Raw genomic sequence first — 20,953 nt, 5'->3', positions numbered from 1 at the left:
AGTCAAGAAACAGATGCGAACAAATAAATCACAGTCAATTGCTGAATTGTCAACCCTCTAGAGAGTGATGATAATTATATCCCATGAAACTGAAATTAAGCACAATTCAAAGTTAATGGAAATCAGATATTTAAACCGATACGTCCTATGTTTTGACATCTTAGACTATTCATGGTTATCTGTCGTACTGTAATCTCAGGAGTCTTGTGTTCCCACTCTGCAATGCTGAAAGGTTTTGCACAGGAACAACACAAACAGCTTCAATCTTTAAAAAAGCACCTAAATATTTAACAGGGCAGGGTAAAAAGCAATAAAGAAAGCTGCAGTGACAGCTAAAAGTCGTAATTATTCTTTGAGCTGAAATAAATAACAAGCACTTCGGAGTAAATTTTCCTGTTGAAAAATTCCCAATTTGCTGTTGACAGCTATCTATCTATGTGATGTATAATTGCAGTGTAACCTTAAACGCAGTGTAACCCCTCTGAATATGTAAATTCTATGCATTGTTGATTACCATTACTTAACTGGAGTTTAGATTAAAACCGTTTACAAAGAAAAAGTTAAAACTTGGTTCTGCTGTTCTGCACATTGCTACGAGCCTCCCCCTATATGGCAAACTGACTTGCTTCTGCAGTCTCAGCCTAACCAGTGAATTAATTGCAGAATAGATATAGCACTTACTGGTATTAAGGGAGTGTCTCTAAATTCTCAATCTCAAAGTAGCGTATCATTCCATTGATTTTGTTATAAATGTTCAAAGTGTACATTTTTCATTCGACTTTAAGCATACATTTTATTCCTAGAAAAAAGATGTGCGAATGCTACGCCTTATCCAGGAAGTGAACACCACAACCCGTTCCTGTGTACTGTGGGATTTGGAGGAGAACACTGAGTATATTGTCCATGTTCAGTCGATTAGCCTGAGCGGCGTGAGCCCAGCTAGTGACCCTATCTCCTTCCGGACCCCAAAGGAAGCTGAGAAATCGGCTTCAAAAGGTAACAGTGCATCTAAGCACTTTGATAGAATGGTTTAGTGATTAAAACACGATCTGGCTACTGGCTACATTCTGTTACTGAATATTACAATTCTAAATAACCTGCAAAGATTTTTAATGTAAGTCTGTATGTGTGATTTAATGTGGCGGTCTTGTGATGCAGTGGGTGTTGTCCCTGGCTCTGAGCCAGAAGCTCTAGGTTCAAATCCCACTCTAGGACATGATAGCCAAGGAAGTAATGTTCACAATATGGCCAAACCTGTTGAGTGTCAATGTGGAAATCTTTCTGGCGCACACCAATAGCAGGCTGTAAGCGCAGAGAGATTCCTGGTCAGCCATGTGATAGAAAGAAAATTGGAGTCTCGACCATCACTATTCATGACTCTGAGCTACAACACACTTGTAAAAATGCAGCAACTTGGGCTCCCTGGGAGGTTGGTTGGCTCAGTTGCTGGATGGCCTGTGTGGATCAGATTGGTGCCGACAGCACAGAGTTCACTCCCTATCCTGGCTAGGGTGCGTTTGGGACCTGCCTCCTTGCCCTACCTCTGGTGGAGGTCGTGATGTGTGGGTCAGACCTGCCTTCAGCAGAGAACTGAAGAAGATTTGTGATTAAATACTTTATATGTGCACTTTGTTAATTGACTTTACGTCACCGGAAGCTTTTATGATAACTCTCATTACTGAAGCATCATCAGAAAACACAGAAATTTTCTCATCGAATACGAGCTCAGTGAGACTAGAGATATTGTAAAGCTTTGAAAAGACTGGAAAATTGCTAAAGCATGGATATATGTAGTTTTCCTTTTAGCAGGAAAAATTCTTGGAAACTGATGGAGGACAACAGCATTTGGTTTTTCTTAATTAGCAAGATAAAGTAGTAGCGTACTGTGGTTTTAATTCCCTCTCCTGTGACCTCTGCCACTAATAAGAACAAGAGCAGCAACATTGTGGGAACACTATCACCACCAAGATCCGCCACCCGCCACCCCCCACCCCGCCCCCACCAAGTCACACATCATCCCAACCTGCAGTTCTGCCATCGTCACGAGGTGAGAATCCTAGAATTCCCCATCTAACACCATCTCTACAAGGACTACTGCTCAAAAAGGCCGCCCCACCACCACCTTCTCAGCAAAACTAAGGATGGGCAATAAATGCAGTTTTGCCCCCATCATCCACATCTTAAGGACAAATGAACTCAAAATTATTGGCATGTAGAATAACATCTCCAAATTAAATATCGTCTTACAAATAAAAAGATCAGGCATACTTTCCAGGTCCTGAATAGAAAGACATTTTAGCTGGATGTTAGACATTTAGAAAGGAAAATCAGATGAACGTTTGCCACTGGAAAATCTACAATGATAGCAAGAATCTTTCGTATAGGGTATTAACGATGACAACCTGCATTTACATGGTGCCTTTAATGCAGTAAAATGTTCGAAGGCATTTAACAGAGGCTTAACCAAAAAAAAATGAAGGCCCACCAAAGAAGGAGGTATTAGCAGGGGTGACCACAAGTTAGTTAAAATGTATGTTTTAAGAAGGATAGAGAGGTGGAGGAATATAGGGAGGGCATTTCAGAATGTGGGGCCTAGGTGGCTAATGGCATAGCTATCAATGGTGATGTGATGCCAGGGTGGATGCTCAATGAGCCAGATTCAGAAAAACAGATAGTTCTGCAGGAGGTTACAGAAGTGCAAAGCCATGAAGGGATTTAAACATAAGGATGAGAATTTTTAATTGGAGGCATTGAGGGACTGGGAGGCACTGTATGTCAGTGAGGACAGGGATAATGGGTTAGTGTGATGGCACAAGGCAGGATCTCGTCAGTGGGGTTTAGAATGATCTGAAATTTACAGAGTTTGAAGATGAGAGACCAGGGAATAGAGCATTGGGAATAGTCAAGTCTTGAGGCAACAAAGGCATAAATGTGGGTTTCAATGACAGATGGGCTGAGGCAGGATGATGTTACAGAAGTGAGAGTAGGTAGTGTTAGCGGGGGAGTAGCTGGGCTCAACTTAGGGTTAAATAAGACTTTGAATTTGCAGGGGAAGTCTTGTGGTACAGGGGATAGTGTTGCTGCCTCTGAGGTAGAAACTCTGGGTTCAAGTCCCACTCCAGAACTTGATGGCCAAGGAAGGTGCATTCATAATGCAGCCAAACAGGTTGAGTATCAACTTATAAATCCTTCCAACAGATGCCAATCCACAGGCAGTAAGAGTGGGAGATTCCTGGCCAGCCATGTGATGGAAAGAATGTTAGATCCTCTACCATCACTGTCCATAGCTCCAGGCCCCAACATGTATGTAAAAGTGTACATTGCTACAGCAACTCTGACTCCTTTAGGGTGTGGGCAATGTGGATCAGATTGGTGCCAACAGCATAGAGTTCAATCCCCATTCTGGCTGGGGTGGATTTGGTATATGTCTCATTGGCCTACCCACGGTGGAGGTTGTGGTTGTGGGTTGAACCTGATTTCAGGCAGAGAACTCAAGAAGAAGGCGGCTTGAGGAAAGGAGGTGGGAAGGTAGAAACAGACAAAAAGTAATGGTGCATAAAAGAGCATTCCACAGGTAGAAATCTACCATAGCTGTATTCCATATGAATTGGTAGTGCAGATGAAAATTATATTTCATATTTTATTCATTTTTTAAATAGCAAGTTAAATAATAAAACGATGGATGTAGTTCACTATAATATCCAAAAATTAGAATTGCATGGATCCAATGTTCCTAGCTAAATTTATCCACAATCAAATCCAAATTAGGTTTGTGAATAAGCTGTGAAAATTGACCATATTTTAAATAAACTGAGCAAAGTTTTATACCACACAGTACATTATTGATAAGTGCTCACTTAACTACTGTTATGTGATATTACTTTTCTAGTTTAACATGAAATATAGAACTTCATTCATCATTGGCTAAGCCAGCACAGTGATGATTCCCCCATGCCAACCAGTTGTATAGGGATAGCGAGTCCTGCTGTACGTCTTGGTTTTGTGGTTGTGTTCCATTGACACTACAGGCGGAATCGTCCCAGATTTGCACTAAGTGCAGTAGTGGGCGGGTAAAACGACGTCCGCAATGGTGGCTACCATCGCCATTTCGTCCCAAGCTCACCACATTAATTATGCATTCCCAGGAAACACGCCATTTCCGTGGCAGGTAAGGGCTAACGTTTGCCCACTACACCATCGGCTTCATCACGCCGGGCGCCATATTAAAGTGCAGCTGCACACGCATTTCTCAGTGCTTCCAGCCCATGCCTGCCACATGGAAGACATGGCCCTAAAAGGCAAAAAGACTGCAGGCCCCAGGTTCAGTGATGCGTGCCTTTTGGATGCCGTGGAGGCCTGCTGTTATGTCGTCTACCCCCACTCTGGCCGCAAGATGGGCAGCAACATCACCAATCCGGCTTGGGAGGCGGTGGCAGCGGTGGTCAGGGCCAACGCCCTGCAAAAGAGGACAGCCATCCAGTGCCGCAAGAGAATGAATCACTTCCTCCGTTCCACCAGGGTAAGCCAGTCTTCTCATCACACACACAAACCCATCACACATCCACAGGGCCCTCACTCACTGCCAGTTCAAGAGACATCACCATTCACCCTCTCACACTCATCTTCATTGTCCTCATTCCATCCATGGGACCATCCACCACCCACACCTGCCAGGCATACTTATCATCTGGCCTGGCAGGCATCCTGCTTACACTCTCTCCATCTCTATTCATGCAGGACAAGCTGGTACACAACAAGAGCGAGAGATTGCAGACTGGTAAAGGAATGCCTGAAATCAAGGTCCTCACAGACTTTGAAAACAGAGCCATCCAGCTGGTCAGTGAGGATCTGGACTGGTCCTGTGCTGACGGTGAGGTCGGCGGTGCTCTACCAAATGAGGATCCAGCAGTGCAACATCCATCAGACAACCATGCTTTGAGTGATGTGTCCTGTTTCACAGGCCACTGCCATGCACTAATTATCTCCCCTTGCTTTCACAGGCACATCTGCCAAACAGAGTCCACAACCCAGGGCCTCCAATTAAGCCCTAAAGAAACCTCTGAAGAGGAATCTAAAGGCACCCTCCCTGAAGTCCCGTCACAGTGCTCACCCACACCCTCCAACAGTGCAGAGACACACACCTCAGTGGAACCTTGCTTTAGAATAGTCTCAGGATCACAATCTGGTGAGCACATCGCACTTTCTGCTCTACAGCAGGTGGAGGCAGGAACTTCCCAGGTCCCCGGCACTCGGAGGACTGCTGGAGGTCAGAACATTGCTGAGTCCGAGTCAGATGATGAGCCTCTGAACTCGGTCATATCACTGTCACTGGAGCTGCAAAGACAAGCTCGGGAACATGAGGAAGGGATGTTCACTGCACCCCTCAGATTGCAAAGCATAATGGAGGAGTCTGTCCACCTTCAGGCTGAGGTGATAGCGCCGGCATGCCAAAGCACTGAGGTCAACACTGGTAGGATGGTGGCCGCCATGGAGACCTTGATCCAGGATGTCGCTCCTGCACTGCTGCACGGGCTGAACTCCATCGTTAACGCCATAGTTGGCCATCAACAATGTGTACACGAGAGGGCTGCAGGGCAGCCCGATCTCACTCCTCCCTTCTCCGCAAGGAGTCAGCCAAGGGCTGTTGGGCACCCATAGGGAGGAGAATCAGCAGGTGTACCTCTGGGGGCCATCCAGTCAGGCGTCTCTGGGAGTGTCCGGCCCATCCGAATCCCCTCCTCCTGTGACCTCAGCAACTCCACAGGCCAAGGAGGGTGCCACTGCCACACAGCAAGACCCAGAAAGAAAGCCAGGGCCCTCCAGGTCTTGGCCCTCCAGAGGACACCGGCCAAGATCATCACAGGCAGGGCGTAGCAGTCAGCAGGCTGCCTCCACCTCTGCTGTGGATGTCCGGGGAGCACCAAGATGTAACAACAGGGTTAGGAAAGTTAAGAAGATGTTGTTGCACAGCCTGGGCATGGTTGTTAATCACTTGTAAATAATTTTCACAATTGTCAATAAATTCCCATGAATGTCTCCCTGCCTATGGCTCCTTGTTCTGATGAGCAGTGTTCTTGTCACTCAGATGTGAAACCTTTCTGCACAGGATAAAAGGCAGGTGTCTCAGTCCAGGGGCTCTTCCCTGTGCTTTGTGCAGCCTTCAGACCACAGCGATGGTCCAGCCTCAAACTCCCTGGCCACACTAGTGATGGTGCTTGTCATTGCTGCCACAACATCGTGGGCAGGCGACAGAGTTCTCTCATTCTCTCTGTGTGCTCTCAGCACCTTTAAGGTGGGGTTGGCCCCCATCTCTTCAGCTTCTGCGACCAGTGATGCTGTGCTCCTGAAGGGGGTTAGGTGCTGAAGGCGGATGAAGGATCAGATGCTTTTAAAGTTTCATGGTTGCGTTTCCATGATATGACCCTGATCACAGAGCGCAACAAGCTGACCTCAGCCAGACATTCACAGAGGCAACGTGAAGACCTATGGAGTGTCCTCGCTGTATGTCATCATCATCCTCCTGCAACCAAGTGACTATTAGAGCCTCCAATGTTTCTCAATGACAGGAGCATTGTCACAGAGGGTATGTGCGCTGCCATAAGCCAGACTGGAGTCAAACAGTCACAGATGCAATGTGAGGATCTATGGGGTCACCTCACTGCATGTTGTCATCATCTTCCACATATCTAGCAGCTATGAGGGCCTCCCAAGCATGCCTGCCTTGTCTAGCCAGTGCAAGGACCCCATCGCCCTCATTGTCACCTTTGAGGACCTCATCACTCTCATCACTGTCAATGTCCTCCTCATTGGAGGAGACCTCCAGCTCCTCCATCTCCTCCTCAGCCAGCTTGTCTCCCTGTTGTAAAGGACACAGCAGGTGACAACGATGCATAACACCCTCTGTGGACTATATTGCAGGGCCCCACAAGACCAGTCCAGCACCAGAACCTCATCTTCAGCATCCTGATAGTCTGCTCCACCAAGTTGCGAGTTGCAGCATGAGCCTCATTATAGTGTCGCTCTGCTGCAGTCTGAGGCCACCGCACGGGTGTCATCAGCCACAGCCTCTGTGGGTGGCCGTTGTCCCTTAGGAACCAACCCTGCAGTCTCTGTGGACCCTGGAAGACGTCAGGGATGTGTGACCGACTGAGAATGTAGGAGTTGTATACACTCCCTGGAAACCATGCACAGACCTGCAGGATGTGTTTGTGGTGGTCACACACCAGCTGCACATTCACCAAATGGAATCCCTTGTGGTTGACATAATTGACCACTTTTTGCGACGGAGATCTGAGCGCCATGTGAGAGCAGTCAATGGCACCCTGCACCTGTGGTTAACCCGAGATCTGGGAAAATCCAATCGCCCGTGCATCCTGGCTCTCCTGGTCCTGGGCGAAGTGCACAAAGTTGTGTGCCCTCGGGAAGATGGCATCCGTGACCTCATGAACGCATTTGTGGGTGGAGGCTTGTGATACCCTACAGAGGTCATGTGGAGCCCTGAAAGGAGCTGCTGGCGTAGAAATTGAGCGCTGTGGCCACTTTCACTGCCACTGGCAGCGCTTGCCCTCCATGTCCCCATGGCACACAATCCTGCAGTAGCTGGCAGATGTGACCAACCAGTTCCCTAGACATGTGCAGTCTTCAGCGTCACTGGTTGTTTGTCATTGACAGGAATGAAAGGCAGCATCTATAGACCCTGGGTCTAGCTAGGCACCGACCAACGACGGCTCACTGTGGCTCTTCAGCAACGTGTGTAGGAGCCCCAGCCGCCCCTTCTTCTTGAGGGTGCTGCTCCTGCCTCTGCCCAGCCAGGCTTCCCGTCGTCTCCACTCTCTGTACGCCACGAGGCATACAGCTAGTTCACCAGGCTCCATGATCCTGAGTACTACTCCTGCAGGATGAAAGAGAGAGACAATTGAGTATACTAAGAACCTCTCTTGGTTAAGTCTGAAGGCACCTTAATACATCCCGGAAAGTGCTGGCCACCACTGCGATGACCAGAGTTTAGTGCACTGCATGGCTGTCCGAAACCTCACCCACTTCCGCCTCACTCCACCCGACCAATTGGCAGCAGCTTTGCCCATTGGACTGCATGCTGTGCTCTCAGCTGAGGTGCAGGCATTCTCCTAGCCTGTGCTTCAAGCCTGCGCTGTTAGCTTGAACCATGGGGGAGACTGGTCCAAACCAGGATGATCACATTGCAAGGGTCTGTGAGTGCCTCCACCAGTGACTGCTCCATGGCCAGCATTAGCAAGGAGATTGTACAACGTGCACATTCGTCCAACTATTCTGCAGTCCACTAAAATGCTCATTAGTTTGCAGTCTGTGCCGAGGGGTAAAAAGCTCTGGAGTACTTGGTGGCACTTTTCAGGCCCCTGCGTTGCTTGAGTGGGCAGATAAGCTAGCGATCTGACTCCACGCACGTCAATGTGGCTACGTCTGAACTGTCTCAGCTGCAGAGGAATGGTCACTCTCTTATACAAGGTTTCTCTACTGCGTGGCCACTTCCCTGCACCCCTTAACTCATCCACCCCGCACTTCCTTATGCACTACCTTCAACCGCAGGGAAGCCCTTGCCCCCTCCCTCAAGTCACCTCAACTGCAGGGCAGCCCTGCAAATCCTTTCTCTTCAGATAATTATCAATTTATTTTTGAAAGCTACAATCGAATCTGCCTCCATCACCTCTGTCAGGCAGTGCATTTCAGAGCCTAACCATTCGCTGCGTAAAAGTTGCTCCTCATGTCACCTGTGGTTCTTTTGGCAATCGCCTTTAAATTGGTGTCCTCTGGTTCTCCACCTTTCCACTCTGAGAACAGTTTCTCCCTATGCACCCTGTCCAAACCCCTCATGATCTTAAATACCTCTATCCTGCTACAATAATGTACAGCAGCAATAGTTTTTTTTTTAATTCATTTGTGTGATGTGGGCATCGCTGGCCAGGCCAGCATTTATTTCCCATTCCTAATTGCCCTTGAGAAGGTGGTGGTGAGCTACCTTCTTGAACCGCTGCAGTCCATGTGTTGTAGGAACACCCACAGTGCTGTTAGGAAGGTTGTTCCACCATTTTGACCCAGCAACAGTGAAGGAACGGCGATATATTTCCAAGTCAGGATGGTGAGTGACTTGGACAGGACCTTGGAGGTGGTGGTGTTGCCATACATCTGTTGCCCTTGTCCTTCTAGGTGGTAGAGGGTCACGGGTTTGGAAGGCGCTGTCAAAGGAAGCTAGGTCAAATATGTCCCAAGTAATTTCCAATGAAGCAGTCCTATTATTGATGGTTTATTACTGGTCGAAAAAGGTGCACAGATGGTTCAGCAACATTTTAAGCTGAGATCCCCTTTTTACTGTTTTTAATCATTTTTAACATTTTAATCTATGTTGTATATTTTCTTATTCTTGCCAATAAAGCTTCGTCCAAGATCCATTTCATATCTGCTGGGTGCATAATACAATTACGTATAGTATATGTACCCATGAAAAATCTTGTTAAAAAAAATAACTGCTACCAAAGAGGTGAGTGCTATAACAATATAACAGTTTTTTGACAAGAAAAGCAATAAAGAAAATGGTTAAATTGAATTACTTCTGCTGCTGCTTAGGTCTGCTGTAAATTCATTTCCAAAGAAAGACTTGCATTTATATAATGCTTTTCATGGCCGCAGGATGTCCCAAAGCACTTTAACAGCTGTGAAGTACTTCTGAAATGCAGGCGCTCTTTAGTGTAAGAAATGCGGTAGCCAATTTGCACACAGCAAACTCCAACAAATAGCAATGTGATAATGACAGATAATCTGTTTTTGTGATGTTGATTAAGGGATAAATATTTGGCCACAGTTGATAACTCCCCTGTTCTTCAAAATAGTACCATGAGATCTTTTACATCCATCTGAGAGAGCAGGTGGGGCTTCGGTTTAATGTCTTATCCAAAAGACATGTACCTCCAACAGTTTTAGCGCTTCCTCAGTACTGCACCGGAGAATGTGATTTGATTTTTCTTCTCAATTCTTCAGTGGGTAAATCACAACTTTCTGACTCAGAGACAGAAGTGCTATGAACCGAGGCATGACTGACATACGTGGAGAGAAGGGGAGACGATGGCATAGTGATGTCGCTGGACTAGTAATCCAGAGACCCAGCTAATAACCTGGGGACATGTGTTCAAATCTCACCATGGCATCTGATGGAATTTGAATTAAGTTAATAAATCAGGAATATAAAGCTAGCCTCAGTAATGGTGACCATGAAACAGTTGTCTTGAAACCTATCTGGTTCACTAATGTCCTTTAGGGAAGGAAATCTGCTGGCCTACATCTGACTCCAAACCCACAGCAATGTGGTTGATTCTTAACTGCTCTCTGCAATGGCCTAGCAAGCTGTTCAGTTCAAGGGCAACTAAGAGTGGACAACAAATGCTGGCCTTGCCAGTGATGTCCACATACCATGAAGGAAAAAAGACATTTTTTCTAAACCTTGTAAGCATTCTTTACTGATTGGTCAAAGAAATAGCGATATGAAACAGAATATATACTGCGGATGGTAGACTATAGCTGAATTAACACAGTAATCAATTAGATGATTGCATATTAAGCTTAAAATGAACAGAATAAGTTTCCTTCAGTATCTTTTGATAAAGTGTAAATTTTTTTTACTACTTCTTATTCATCTCACATAATCTCTTAGGGCGGAATTTTAAGTCCCATGGGCAGGCATGTACCTGACCCAATCAGGCGCAAAATTTCACATGATGTCAGGCGAGCGTCCCAATGTTATTTCGGTCAGCGGGTGCGCGTGAGAGTCGGCAACGCGCCTGCCAACAATTAAGAGGCCTATTAAGACCATTGAGTTATTGATTAAGAGAGATTTTTCGCTGCCCATCCAATGTTACGGTTGGCGGGCGAGCGTGTGAATCGGCCAAAGTGTCCTTTGCATTTTTGAGGAAACCTCATTCGCAGGCTGGATGAGGTTTCCGACATTAATTTAAAAAAATATTTATTTATTACGTATATGCTCCTGTGAGTGAGTCCTATGTGGGGACATTTTTTTCACGATTTCCAAATCTTTATTTTTGCTTTTAAAATTCTACAGCCCCCTGAGGCAGCTCTCTGCCTTCAGGGAGCTTTCATTGTGCGCTCCCCCACGCCCGCGCAGACTTCAGTGCTCAACCTCCTCCTGCCTCCACCCTGGCAGGGCTGAGCCTTTCATCACGCGTTTTGCTCTGGCTGGCCGTTAATTGGCTAGCCAGAGTAAAATCGCGGTTGGGGGCCGGTCGTGGACGGCGGTCCATTTCCCGGCCGTTCACGGGCCCGCCCGAAAACCTGCTCTTGGTTTCCTTAAATAAATTTCAGTGATCACAATTTAGTATGTTGAATGTGCAGTGTAAGGTACGGCTCACCTCTGCCTAGCTGCCGGCAATATTGTTCCTCTAACATCTCTTGCAATACTTTCCAAAATGGAGGTCTTTCAGATTTCATTAAAGGTCAAGCCCTTGATACAATGACGTTCTTAATTTGAATTAAATGTTGATTAATGACGAAACAATAAATGCTGTTGATGCAGAGACAAGCTGAAATATGAATGGTGCTTAATGCTCCTCATTAAACTCATAAGACTTGAAATTATGCTGAGGCACATTACTGTATAAATACTTAATGCCTTCATGAAATTTGACTTTGTATTTTTTCTGTGGAATTCCTTTCAAACTAAAGTAACCACTGGCAGAATGTCAGACAAATGTATTAATTATTCATTCACTGAATGCCTGCAGCATCCCTTCAAGGCATTTAAATCAAAGAACAAAGCAATTCCTCTATTCTCACCTCAGTCATTCCACATGCAGTGCAGGTCACTCAACACGGGCACCGGAGGCACCAACTCAAATCCCACCCACTACCTATAATCATGTTGAATGTAGACTGTTGACAACCAATATAACTCATTATTATCTGAAGTGAATCCAAATCCTGTTTGCTCTTAAAGGGTGGCCCCAGTGCAAGAATTGTGTTCCTGCTTTCATATTAACGGAATTATAAAAATTAATAGCTGTTCTGCTGAAACTCTTGCCAAAGACTGAGTATTATTGCACTAAACCATACAGACCAGGTTCAATCCTTGTGCTGCTTTCTAGAAGCACAGGAACAGCCGTGGGCTATTTAGCCCCTTGAGCCTGTTCTGCCATTCAATGGGATCGTACATGTGACCTAACTCCATACACCCTCTGCCCTTTGCCCTCATAACCTTTAGACATTTGGTTAATAAAATCTATCCATTTCAGTTTTAAATTTAGCAATTGATCCAGCTATTTGTCATTTGCAAAAGAAAGCTCCAAACTTTTGCCACCTGTTTTTGTGTGTGCTGTTTGCTAATTTCACTCCTGAAGGCTGGTTCTAATTTTTAGATTATGCCCCTTAGTCCTAGACTCTCCAACAGCAGAAATATTTGCTCTCTATCTACCCTACCTGTTCCCTTTAATATCCTGAAGACTTCAACTAAATCATCCATTAACCTTCTGCATTTCAGGGAATACAACCCTAGTTTGTGTAATAAAAACAGAAATTGCTGGAAAAACTCAACAGGTCTGACAGCATCTGTGGAGAGAGAAATAGAGTTCATGTTTTGAATCCGTATGACCCTTCTTCAGAGCCTAGCTTGTGTAATCTCCCCTCAGAATTTAACTCTTGGAGTTCAGGTATCATTCTGGTAAATCTATGCTGTACTCCCTCCAAGGCCAGTATATTCTTCCTAAAATGCAGTAGCAGGAACTACTCGACAGTACTCCAGGTGTGGTCTGACCAGGGTCTCTATAACTGTAGCATGACTTCTACCCCCCATATTCTAGCCCTCTAGATATAAAGGTCCGCACTCTATGAGGCTCTTTGATTATTTTCTGCACCTGTTCATGAGATTTTAATGATCTGTGTACCTGGGCATCAAATCTATGTACCTGGACAATCTGACTCAGCTATGCCAGCAAGCTATAATTAATCTCTGTGTTCCCAGGCCATGGGGATAAAATAACTGGCCTGAATGTTCATTCCTAATCACCATCCAATGACTACTGCTAGACATCAACACAAGCAAAGAAATTATAAGAATAGGATTAGATTTAATGGAATGTTCTCCTTGTTTGAATACCCCACCAACACTCACTGCCAGAACGCAAATAGGAAGAATGGCCATGTTCACCCTTGGTTTCCTTTGCTGCACCATTGGCAGCCATACTTCCAGCTGATTAGACCTCAAGTTCTGGAGTTTCCTCCCTGAACCTCTCTGCCTCTCTACTACCCTTTCCCCTTTTAAATCATTGCCTAAACCTGATTCTTTGACCATGTTTTTGGCCTCCAGTCCTTTATTATATCTTATATATTTCTTTACATGACTCAGTGTCAATTTTGTCTGATAACACTCCCGTGAAGCACTTTGGGACAATTTGCTACATTAAAGACACTATACTAATGCAAGTTGTTGTTGTACAAAGCACCCAAGAGCTGCAAGCAGTAATCATCATCTTTGGGAAAGGAAGGAGAATGGTAAAAAATGAAGGAGATTTTTTTAAAGGAATAATCTTAACATAGATGCGACACATAATAGTGATTATAAATGTAGAGTATTGATATACAGCAAAGGGCTGTTAATTAACTTTCATCATTCAAAATGTGAAGAAAATTCAGACTTAGAATGAAATAGGGATGAATATTTAAGTGTGGTTAGAGTGCTATAAGACAAAAAGAACCTGCACTTATACACTGGCTTCATAACCTCAGGGCATCCCAAAGTGCTTCACAGCCCATTAAGTATTTTTGAAGTGCAGTCAGTGTTGTTAGATGGGGAAGTTGTGCATAGCATTCATTGTCCCTCAACTGCAATGTGATACATGACCAGATAACCTGTTTTAAATGTAGGTGAAGAAATATTAGCAAGGGCACCCCTGCTCTTCTTCACAGAGTATCATGAGATTTTTTACACCCACCTAAGGAAGCAGTTCATGCCTCGGTTTAACATTTCATCATTTGGCAGTGCAGCACTGTTTAGTACTACACTGAAGCCACCATCCTCGGCCTGTTCAGCAAGACATGCAAGCTGTGCTCCTCACCAATGGAACCACCACAGACCCTACCTCAATGAAGACTGAGGTCAACAACTGTGTCATTGCACCAACCCTCTTCTCCATTTACTTTGTCGCAATACTCACCTCCAACAAATTACCCAGCAGGGTGAGGATAATCTACAGAACAGGTCAACCTATGCCACATTCAATCCAAAACCAAAATCATTCTAACCTCAGTCATTGAGCTTCAGTATGCAGATGACGCTTGTGTGTGCACTCACTCAGAAACTGAGTGCTGGGCCATTATTGACTCTTTTCCCAAAGCATATGGGAAAATGGGCCTTTCATTAAGCATCTGGAAAACTAAAGTCCTCTTCCAACCAGCTCCCACAGCTTAACAGCAGCAGCCCCCCTCCCCAACATGGACCATTTTCCATATGTTGGGAGCCTCCTCTCAATGAAGGCAGACATAGACGTCAAAATTCATTATCGTCTCCAATGTGTTGGCTCAGCCTTTGACTGACTGTGAAAAAGAGTATTTGAGGACTAGGATCTCAAACCTGAGACTAAGGTAATGTTTACTGGGTAGCAGTGATCTCCTTGCTTTTATATGCTTCAGAGACTTGGGCAACCTACAACAGGCACCTCCAAAGCACTAGAGAAGAATCATCAGTGGTGCCTTTGTAAGCTCCCCCAATTCCAATGGTCCAAGAAAGGCAGTCCAACAGCAATATACTCTCCCAAGCCAACATACCCAGCATCGAGGTGTTAGTCGCTCAAAACAGCTCGTCTGGGCAGGACATGCCATTCATATGCTTGACACCAGACTATAGAAGTTACTGTTGCATTTGAAACTGGGTCATGGCAAGATACTCCCAGGAGGACAGCGGAAATGATTTAGGGATGTCCTCAAAGCATCCTTGAAGAGATCAAACATCCCCATTGACTCATGGGAGTAAATGGCTTGTGACTAGTCAAAATGGAGAAGATTTATTCAGGAAGGCACCAAACATATTGAGAGACTTTGTCAGGAACACACAGAGGTGAAGTCAAGCTGTCAGGGAGACCGCACAATCCTCCATGCACCTCACCTGCCCAAATCTTTAATCACCACCCCGCATGTGGCAGAGTCTGCGGATTGTGCAGTGATCTCAGAACCCAGCAAACCGGAATGGAAGAAGGTCACCCTTGATCCCAAGGGACTGCCTCAGAGAAGAGTACTATACTGAAGTATCAGTTTCAATTAAGTCTCTGGAGTGGAGTTTGAGCCATTAAGCTGAGGTTAACCCTTCCAAAAAGGGAAAGGAAAAAATGATTCTCTCTGTTGCTAACTAGAGAGCCTTTTGCTGAAAGGCTCTTTCTCATGGCATTTTTTTTTTTCTTGTGGCCTATCTCAGCCTAAGCTCTCTCAGGAACTGACTTTCTGTGGGTTTTCTTTTTGATAAATTAATTATTTTGACCAGGGATACCTATAATACCTGTAGGGTTTAAGCCTATTATATCAAGTACAAGTTTTTCTGTGTTTAACCTTGCAATTTTACATTAACTTATTCATATTTTGACCAGAAATAGAGTTATTGGGCTATTACAGATTTGTTTGCTACATTAAGATTCCTAGCTAAATATATATAGGGAAGCAATTGCTTATTACAATTTAAACAACTTAATTAATTCTGAAAGGAATCCTTTTTTAGCTAGAGTATTGTTCAACATAGTAGTGCTATTTGTTGAACCTTGGTCATGATAATGAAGGAAAAAAACACCAAATTGCATCTGGAAATATTGGACTTTAAAAATAAGACCTGAGTTTTTCTAAAAATGCACACAAGCCACTGGTTGGAATGCTGCAGGGTAACTCCCTAAGAGGTAATGGAACCCCACCCTGTTGCCAGACAAGGTACTTCTAAAGACATCCAGAAACTAATTGCTCCCTCGGGCAGAGACAATGGGACATAATGAGAGATGAGTATCATCTCATCAAGAAATCCTGTGAGCAATGCCCAGACAGATTTGTGAATTCACTTCCCACTTGGAATGTACAAAGAAGGGGTTAAAAGTGAGCTGAAAAGATGTCCTGGGGTCTGTTTGTTGGTGGGTATTCTGAGAGAGCAAGTGTTGGAAGTTTGACTCAGAAGTAACAGCTACACATAGTACCCCTGCAAATCGCCATTTTGCAGGTATCCCAATCTCTCTCCCCCTCTACGGAAGTCAACACTACTGGAACCTCGAAACTGACTATTCATCTACCAGAGTCAATTCTACTGGAACCTCGAATCGCAACAGCCACAATGCTCGATCACCTACTCCCTATGTATGTATGTGTGTATATATATTCGGTTCTTACCGTTTAAAGTATGACCGTATATGCATGTGTTTTATCCTTTCTTGCCTTTAGTAGTTAATAAACTTACTCTTACCTTTAACTCAATAAAGTCTGATCAAATTGGCTCCTTCAAAACCTGAAGAATTGGGTCTGGGAAAAAGGTAGTCGCAAAAGGGATCCTTTTTAGATTAAATCTTGTTGCGACCAACAGAGGGGGAGGGCTGAATGAAGACAGGGAACCAGCTCATGCCTCCCCTCACCCGGGGCATAACAATTTGGGAGTGTCCAAACCGGATGGTGACAAATTGAGGGGTCTCGCCTGGATCAACAGCTTTGGGGAACCTCACCTGGAGGTGGGTGGTAACAGCACACAACAGCGAGAGTATTCCTCTCCCAGTTGGGACATCAATAAATCCATTTGCCAGAGAGAGCATGGAATTGAGGCCGATGGCCAGAGTTGGTGGCAAAACCAAGCCATTAGTGAACCAGAGGAGGGGAAAGGAGATTTGGAAACCCACAACTAAAGAAATTCTGGTTTGAGAACTGAAGAGATGTTGCAATCGTTTGCTAGCCAGGCAAGATTGTGAAAGGCCAAAGGAAAACAAAGACCATTTAATAAATCCAAAATAAGTAGCAGTGAGCCAAGAACAGGAACAGTGTCCCAGACTACTTCAACCTCTGCTTGCAAATGAAACACATTTGTTAAGCTCTGGCAGAATCACTAAAGTACTGGTATACACTTCACACATTTTGTTTGTATTGTTAGCTGTCGCAACACAGCTGTAAGTAATGAAATATCTCACAAACTTGGCCCTGGTGGTTCCTGACAGTGCAAAAGGCAAGAATTTGAAGGAGCTTCAAGGGGAGTAGTATGTGAAGCTTTGCCATTGATTTGTTAACAGAATACTGCAGCAGCTCTTGCATTCATGATATAAAATAGAAACTTACGTGTTGGAAACCCTCACATTGCTGTTCACTCTCTTAGAGGTGACAAAATTCCTGACAGATCTATTCAAAAATCCTTAGTCAGCTATTTTAAGAATGACATCAATCGATTTTATATCTTTGTTAAAATATTTTTTTAAAATATTTTTTAAACTACACCAATGTGTTAGTGCATTTGTTAGTAATATCACAGCGCTACTTCAACCTCATGGTCTTGAATAGCTTCTTTTCAAAACAGAATTGCCCGGGTGTTGTGTTCGATGGCACTCATTGCTGATGTTAAAGAATTCTCAGTCGGCAAACCAGGAAGTAAAATGTACTGATTATCCCTCAGATTTTATACATTTTATAGAGAGTGAAATTAAAATTGGGAAACTCAGAAACTGAAATATCATAAACATTAAAATTAATCATTTTTATTATTTTCAGCATAATGGGAAAAATTGACATCCCACAAATATAAGGAGCGGAATTGTCCCAAGTTTGCACTAAGTGCGGTAGTGGGTGGGTAAAACAACATTCTACCCACCAGCCACAATGGTGGGTTTTCACGCCATATCATCTCAAACCCGGCACATTATTTATGCATTCCCGGGAAACACGCTGTTTTCATGGTGGGCAGGCTCCAATTCGCCCACCCACCATCACCTCGCCACTTCATCATGCCGGGCGCCATATTCAAAGTCCAGCCACGCACACAAATCTCAGTGCTTCCAGCCCATCACTGCTGCAGGGAAGATGTCCACAAAAGGCAAAAAGACCGCAGCCCCCTAGTTTAGCGACACGTCACTGGAACGCCTTGTGGATGCCATGGAGGCCCACCACGATGTCCTCTAACCCTGCTCTGGCTGCAGGATGGGCAGCGGTGTGACCAACCAGGTTTGGGAGGCAGTGGTCAGCACCAATGCCCTGCAAAAGAGGATGACCACCCGGTGCCGCTACAGGATGAATGGTCTCATCCATTCCACCAGGTTAACTCACTCTTCTCACCACTTTCAACACACACACTCACAAACCCATCACACATCCACAGGGATCTCATATCTCAAGGGCCAACACCATTAACTCTCATACACACCCTCACATCTCCATCAGGCTCATACCCTCTCACCCTCATCCTCATCCTGTCCATGGCGCCGCTCACCACACAAACATTCCATGCAGGGCCATGTGTCCTGCTCACACTCTCTCCATCTGTTTTCATACAGGAGAAGCATGCTCACATCAACAGGGAGAGGTCCCAGACCAGGGGTGGAGTGGTCCACATTAAGCCCCTTACTCACTTTGAGGAGTGTGCCATCGCGCTGATTGGTGAGGACATGGACCCTGCCTGTGGTGACGGTGAGGTCGGCTGCAAACGCCCACATGAGGATCCTGCACCACATCATCCCTCCCTCAATGCAACTGTGAGTGCTCTCTCTCCTGCTTTTGACTCTGCTGCCATGCACTACTTATCTCTACTTTGGTTCACAGGGAGCTCTGGCAAGGGACCGACACCCTCAGCCGGCCAGTCCCTCAGCTGCATCCACGTCCTCATCTCTAGCCAGGACTCCGTCAGTGAAGAGGTGGAAATAAGCAGCCCGGAAGACCCGTCACCACAGAGAGAGCAGCCGGCCCACGAGTGATTCTGGAGGGAAAAGTGTGTGTGTGCCAGGGCCTTTTGGAGCCTCATGTGAGCACGTTCACATGCACACGGATCCTTCACGTTTCACACTCATCTCAATGCCCTGAGCATTTTCAATGCTGCCTGCTGGGGTTCACTTTCAGTTGTCCATCTGAGCTGACCTGCATCTCCGTCCACCCACTGATCACACTCCCATGCAGCACATGGTCTCACCCACCATGACTCTCGTTTCTCTTTCGATTTGGACAGCCATGGTGCGAATTCAGTTTTACTTTTGCTACCTTGTCCTTTACCCTGCCCCAGTCATCCATTTCCTCTCCCCCATCACAGCTGACTCCCCTGGCATCACTTTCCACCTCCCCTCCGTTACCTACCAGCCACAACCCTTTTCCGTCGGGAATGTCCAGGTGAATGTGCACATTCCTGTCCTTCCTGAAAATCCCACCCCCATCCACATTCACCTCCTCGACCTCCTCCTTCCCAATCCCAGGGTACCTGACTACCTCCAGGTTCCCACCGGCCGCCCTCACCGTCCTTTCTATTGCTACTGTCAAACCCTCACCCTCCCACCCTATCTCCTCACTCTGTCCTTGGTCATTCTCACCCATCCTCCGTACCACATCGACGCTCAGTTTGCTCCCCAGGAGGCAAAAGTGGACACATCTAACCCCTCCCATGCATGTTCACCTGCACATCCCTACCCCTCTGCACCCCTTCCACCACTCCACACCCCTTCCCACCCCCCGCACCACTTCCTGCCACCAAAACCCCTTCCCTGCTCCCCCAGTTCCTCCCAACACCCATCCCCCCCCACCAAACCCGGACTCTGCACCCCACATTAGTCCCTCCCCCCAGACTTCTTCCTCCAGCTTCACTTCTTCCTCCAGCCTCACTTCTTCCAGCTTTACGCCTACCCCCTTCCTAATTCCTCCCTCCACTCTTACTTCATCCTCAACCCTTACTTCCTCCCCTCTCCATATCCCTCCCTCCCACCGGACACCCTCCCATCTCCACACCCCTTCTTCCCCCAGACCCCCTCCTCTCTCCACACTCCTTTCCTTGCACCTTCCACCCCCTTTACATCTATCTCCCCAGTTGTAGTCTTCCGCCCTGTTACCCCCACCTCCCCGTTCTCCCTCCCCCCTCACAACCTCCCTCCCCAGCACCTTAATTCCCCCCTCCCAACCTCACCCCATTCTGACACCTTCATTCCCCCCATCCCAACCTCATCCCCCCAACACCTCTTCCTCTCCCAGCCGATCCTGGTCCATCCTCTCCCAACCCCTCGACCATCACCCATTGTGAGCATCAACAGTGACTATCCAGCTTACATGCGCTGCTTCATAGCAGAGCCATGTCTCTGGATGGATTCATCCATGAGAACCCACCCAGCATGCCACGGATATTCCTCCAGTGTGCCATTGGTGTCAGGCTCCAGCATCTTCAGCTCCTTGGATGTCCGCGATGTGAGCAAGACCCTGGTGGGTAAGTCCCGACTTCTGCACATCACAGTTGTCAAGACGTATTCTACACCAGCATACTTTCCCGCTGATGCAGACAGACAATCCAGCGGGGACGATTTTGGCGGGCTGGCCTAATAAGGAAATGCAGATGTATTACAATGAGGTTCCCAATATCCAATGGTGGGAAATGGAGCCCGCCATCAGCAGGCTGAGTGGACAATCACGAACTGGTTTCACGCCATCGTGAAACCAATTGCGCCATATTGTCCACTCATGCTACCGAACACGTCCGACACCGGCAGGCATGGAAAATCCTGGCCGAGGTTAGTTTTTCAGGGACAAAGATCATATCCAGCAGTAGTTATGATGTAGTACAGCATTAAAAAGCCAGTTACACCTCATTAATAAAGTACGACTTTTTCAAGGGCTGTTTACAGCAATATCACAGTGTAGGAGGGGAAGTTCTCATCACTGACCCCAGAAACAGATTGTAGGCAGCTCTGAGGGCAGGCAGTTGTTTTGGATGCTGTTAGGGCCCTCTATCGCTCACCAC

The 20,953-nt window shown here is 46.0% G+C and overlaps 1 protein-coding gene across 1 annotated transcript in view; it reads left to right on the top strand.

The window, feature by feature from the left end:
- Nucleotides 1-20,953, top strand: part of LOC144695401 (fibronectin type III domain-containing protein 5b-like) — a 96,955-nt gene that overhangs the window by 45,592 nt on the left and 30,410 nt on the right. The window contains exon 3 of the mRNA XM_078566290.1: nucleotides 804-996. Coding sequence (XP_078422416.1) covers nucleotides 804-996 — 193 coding nt within the window. The remainder of the gene's footprint in view (nucleotides 1-803; nucleotides 997-20,953) is intronic.

This window comes from Cetorhinus maximus, chromosome 21 (assembly GCF_964194155.1).
Source record: "Cetorhinus maximus chromosome 21, sCetMax3.hap1.1, whole genome shotgun sequence".
Lineage (NCBI taxonomy): Eukaryota > Metazoa > Chordata > Chondrichthyes > Lamniformes > Cetorhinidae > Cetorhinus > Cetorhinus maximus.
This window is presented reverse-complemented; position numbering and strand designations above follow the sequence as displayed.